Source organism: Dendronephthya gigantea, unplaced genomic scaffold (assembly GCF_004324835.1).
Source record: "Dendronephthya gigantea isolate DGI-Jeju-01 unplaced genomic scaffold, DenGig_1.0 000011F, whole genome shotgun sequence".
NCBI lineage: Eukaryota > Metazoa > Cnidaria > Anthozoa > Malacalcyonacea > Nephtheidae > Dendronephthya > Dendronephthya gigantea.
In genome coordinates this window covers 1301561-1306615 of record NW_021163021.1, presented here as the reverse complement: position 1 = coordinate 1306615, position 5055 = coordinate 1301561, and the positions used below count along the sequence as shown (strand labels likewise).

The following is a 5055-nucleotide window of genomic DNA, read 5'->3' as shown; positions in this document are numbered from 1 at the left end:
CATTGGAAGTTATTACAGAACCGAAGCTGAAGAGGCAACAAAGAATGCCGGTAAGCCTGTCTAAACTTCCTTCTGATTTATCTTTTCCTCAAAGGTTTGATTGGCATCTTTTTATTCATAGACCAATTAGATACGCTTTTTAAAAACCAGTCGTGAATTTTAATAATTCATAACCTGTTCTGTAACATTCAATGTTTGCGCACTGTGCAGCAATTGTTAAAATCCTTTATATTTTAACTTAGGTACCCACTCGAAAAGGGAGGCCTAAAGGTAATCCACAAGATGATAACTTTGGAAGGCACAATGTTTGGAGAGTATGCCTTCCTTCAAGCCATCCTCTGAAAGCACATGATTATTGTAGAACACAGGCTTATCCAGACAACCTAAACTTTGATTCAGAAACCTTAAAGCATATCAATGACTTAGAAAGTAGAGTACAGAAACTTGAAGAAGAAAACAAAAATCTTCGCTCACGATGCCTCATTTTAGCCCAATTGAAGCATGATGATTCTAGCTTTCAGTTTTGGACTGGATTTCCTAATTATGGTTCTTTCAGTGCTTTGTTTCAGTACCTGGAGTGTGCTTTAGTAAACACGAGAAACTGGAGGGGATCTGATTTGTTATGCAAGGTAAATGTAACAGAAAGAAAGAGAGGGGCCCTAAGCAAGTTATCACTTGAGGAGGAATTTTTTATGGTTCTGATTTGCCTCAGACTTGGGCTAACCTTGACTGACTAAGCATTGCGTTTTATGCTCAGTGAAGGCAATATTAGCAAAATATTCACTACTTGGATCAATTTAATGTACTTTGAATTAAAAGACCTCTGCCAAATGCCAGAATCCCTGGATGAAGGAAAGGCCAAGCACTTTTCCAATTTTCCAAATGTGAAGATTATCATTGATTGTACAGAAATTTTTACAGAGAAACCATCATCATTGCAAGCATGCAAAGAAATATCTTCCAATTATAAAGGGCACACAACATTCAAGTTTTTAGTTGGAATTGACACACATGCAGCAGTTGTTTATGTTTCTCGAGCTTGGGGTGGGCGCACTTCGGACAAACATATTACATCAAACTGTAATGACTTACTAGATGCAATGAAAGAGGGGGATGAGATAATGGCTGATAGAGGATTTGACATAGATGATGTCTTAAGTGTTCCAGGTGTTAAAGTTATCATCCCAGATTTTAAGGGGAAAGACCGCTCACAAATGAGGGCAGTTGAAAGTAGAAGGTCAGAAAATATAGCAGTGGCATGAATACATGTGGAGAGGGCAATACAGAGAATCAAGATTTATTGTATTCTTCGAACTGAAATACCTTTGACTATGACACACTTAGCTGAGCAAATATTTACTGTTTGTGCCTATTTAGTTAATTTCCAGTCCCCAATACTACAATAGGTTGACACTTAAATATTGAATAGAGCATTGGAAACAAAACTTTTCAATATCAAATATTTCAGAATCATACTTTGATATATATTTCTCTAACATATTATTTGTCTGTACAATAAATTACAGTATAAGTAAACTATATGTACAATTCAACTATTTAAAGTTTTCAACAATGGATAAATAAATTATTAATGCATTTCATTAATATTACCAGTGGGTAAATAACTTATTGTAAATTGTGCTGCACATATATATGTGGTACTATCAGTGAGCACTTGATATAGTATTACATTACTCCATTACATTTAGAAACTCTTGGGGCAGCCCTAATAATTCATTGGTATTTGTATAATAATTATTCCTTTCTTACAACAGCGCTGAGAGATTCATATGTAATTCCAAGTTTACCAATTCTACTGTGTCCAAACTTAACCCGAGGATATGCAAGCTCCAATAAAATAATGTCATAATAAAATTTCCTAAGCCTGGGTAGTTGCTGTTCCCAAAATTTCTGGCAGTAAGCAGTGTTCAGAACAAATATAGCCTTTCCATCTGAAGCAACAAAATCAGCCCATAACCTTCTTGAACAAAACAGCTGTTGTTGAATTTGGTAATAGTAGGGGTGATTGTTATTAAATGAGATTTGATCACCTGTTTCCTTTAATATACATTGCCTTTTGAGGGCATCCAGTAAGGATTCTGCAGTGTCTGGGTGGATCTTTTTTACTTCAATTATACCCTCATCCCCAACCAAACCATCTGGTGTTGCACCAAGAAACGGATGGGTGACAGATATGAAAAATCCACATGGTTGGACATTGACATTGTTTCTTTGTTCATACATTTCTATAATTTTGTGTTCTGAATCCTTTCCATCTTGCATGTATGATGTTTGGATGCGCTTGTTGTAGCCCAATATGTCACACAATGCTTTAGTGGGACTTGTAGTCACTTTATGAATTGCCCGCTTACACTTTGATGCAGTTATCCTTGGCATGCGGTGTGTAAACCACAGTGCATTGTTGTGCTGGCCTCTGGTTTCCCGTTCTATTGACTCAACTTCCTCTTGGCTTACACATATTTCACTCAAAACATTTTCTGCTTTTTCTCGAATTTCTTGCAAGCAAACTGTATTACCAGGATTATGCTCTAAGATTTATTCAATTTCATTATTGTCAGCATTTGCATATGAGCTAGTCTGTACCTCAATATCACAACAAATAGCTAAACTTGCATCATAATTCTCACAAATATAAACGTCTGGTAGATTATACTCAGATGCAGGTTGGGCAGAATCATTTTCCACCTTGGATAACAGGTAAACTATGGGAGGCATTGGTTTACCCATATTTGCTTCTAAAATTGCCTGCCTCAAGTTTGATTTTTGTTCTTCCTTTGTTAGGGGATTTTCATCACTGTTTTTGTACAAATCCTCTGTTATTGCAGGAGATGGTCGGAATTTCTTTTCACGTGGTTGGTCTCCCACTTTAGCTTTGTAAATATTTATATTTTCAACCATTGCTGGTTTTACTTTGGCACCTGGAAAAAGAGCAAAGATTATTCCATAATAATTCACAGGCAGCTGATAGCAAAAATTCTTAAGATGATTCTGCAAAGAAAAATGTTCAGAAATATTGTATTCTATTTCAGTGCTGACATGTTAGATTATGTAGGATTATTTTACCTTTAGGTTCTGTCCATGAGCAAGGCAAGTCCGTACAAGTAGGATCTGAAGGGACTTGCACTTTTCCTTCTGCAATAATGTCAGCCAAGGCAAACAACAAAGGACCAACATGGCTGCAATTACCTCGCAAACTTTATGATGGAAAAAACACATTTACTACCATCACACTTACTACCATCACACCAAATTTGCAAAAACAGCTTACCCAACTGTGCAGGTACAATACGCAAATAATGGCTTGCTGGTCTCCATGTGCATGACAACATACATCATCTTCATTTCTTCTGGATCAGGGGAGAATGATGGGTTGCAACAACCTCAGGACCCACATATTTTCAAACTCTGGTAATGAATGAACCCTAATTTACAGTAAAACAGCCAAACGGAAATATATTAATATTTATATAGGTATAAATTTTTAGGAAAAAATGTTTCACAGAAGACAAAGAATTGTGCACTAGATATGTTGTTGTAAATACTTACTTTAAAGAGTGAACTCCTTGTTTGTGCTGCCAAGCATGAAGGGTTTTGTATTTCTTGACGTCCGCTTTGGTATAACCCCCTCCAACTAAAAAGGGCTTTACCATGGACTCGTCCACAACTTGCGGTAAACCAGTGAGACTCTTGCTCCAGTTTTTTAGTTTCTGTAGCTGCCTTATCAACGGTAAGCTTTGGTCTTCAGCAGGTTGGGGCAACAGCACAGACGAACTCGTAGACGAAGTTGATATGTTTAAACCATTACAGACAAGATTAAGTATGGCTTTCTTTCCAAACAACTTTTCAACGTCAATGTCCAAACTTTTAGTGATATGTTTTAATTTTGTTTTGGACAGTTGTGCAACGTCCTTGAACATCTTTAACGAGTTTACAATTGATACTTCCTGTCTGTCCCCCATTTTGTTTACATCGCAATCCCCCCAAAGCGCAAAGCATTATGGTATTTGTGAAAGTGGAGAATTGTCTAATTTTCTATTGATGCAAGTGCAATGCCTGGAAATCTATGAACCAACAATGTCATTGGTAATTTAATATTACCAATGTTGGAATTGTGTGAACCAATGTTGGTAATTATTTAATATACCAACATTGGAATTGTGTGAACCAATATTGGTAAATTTTTTAATATACCAATGTTGGAATTGTGTTAACCAATGTTGGTAATTTATTTAATATACCAATGTTGGAATATATAACCATTTGCCAACCTTGGAAGCTTTATAAAGGTTTCCAATAAAATACCAATGATACTACAATGGTTTTTCATTGATAACACAATGTTGGAAAATATATTTTTTTCCTGTGTTGTCCCGTAAACAAAGGATGTTAAATTCCTGACGTGAATAAATTTACATAATCTAGCTTCATTACATCGGTTTTTCACTTTTTGGCAAAAAGTGTTGTCGTTACCGTAATTTAGTATGGCTGGGGGGAACCCTTGTAACATGGCCAAAGTTTTGAAATATTGCATGTCCCATAAGAGTTAGTGCATCTCTCATTATAAGTACTTATAACCGAAAAGGCTTATTTAAACACAATTTTTTTTCAATAATATGTTGTAATATTTTTAATAGTTCACTAGTATGGATACCAGGTTCAATATTTCGGACTTGGTGGAAATGGTCAAGTCCCAATTTGAACAATCACAGGCAATCATGAATGGTACCTTGCCCTCTCAAAGACATACCCAATTCCACAATTCCACAAGGGAAAAAAGACCTTGACTACAATGTCCCGATGGGCGCTTTCACAGACGACCAACATGAGCTAATCTTAGACACGTTCATAGAACTCCACCTCAAAGACATGAAAGATGCCAGCATGGCCGGCTATATTTTTAAAGTTCTTTTCCCGGAGACAATGATCAAGATATGCATGGACCAGGGGCGCTGGAATATCGATAATAACGGGGGCAGATATTCATATATTTGTGTTCTCCTTTTGAAATCGATTGTTTTTACGATCTGCGAACAC

The 5055-nt window shown here is 36.4% G+C and overlaps 1 protein-coding gene and 1 pseudogene across 1 annotated transcript; one reads left to right on the top strand and one right to left on the bottom strand.

Moving 5' to 3' along the window:
- The first annotated feature begins 282 nt into the window (after window positions 1-282).
- LOC114518613 lies at window positions 283-1406 on the top strand (annotated as a pseudogene).
- A 349-nt stretch (window positions 1407-1755) lies between these two features.
- On the bottom strand, window positions 1756-2397 carry LOC114518612. Its single transcript, XM_028538625.1, has one exon. It carries the CDS (start codon window positions 2395-2397, stop codon window positions 1756-1758), a length of 642 nt encoding a protein of 213 aa, XP_028394426.1.
- Between the last annotated feature and the right edge of the window lie 2658 nt (window positions 2398-5055).

Coding starts and splice junctions, on each gene's coding strand:
- LOC114518612 (XM_028538625.1), bottom strand. CDS start 2,397: ATGCCAAGGATAACTGCATCAAAGTGTAAGCGGGCAATTCATAAAGTG.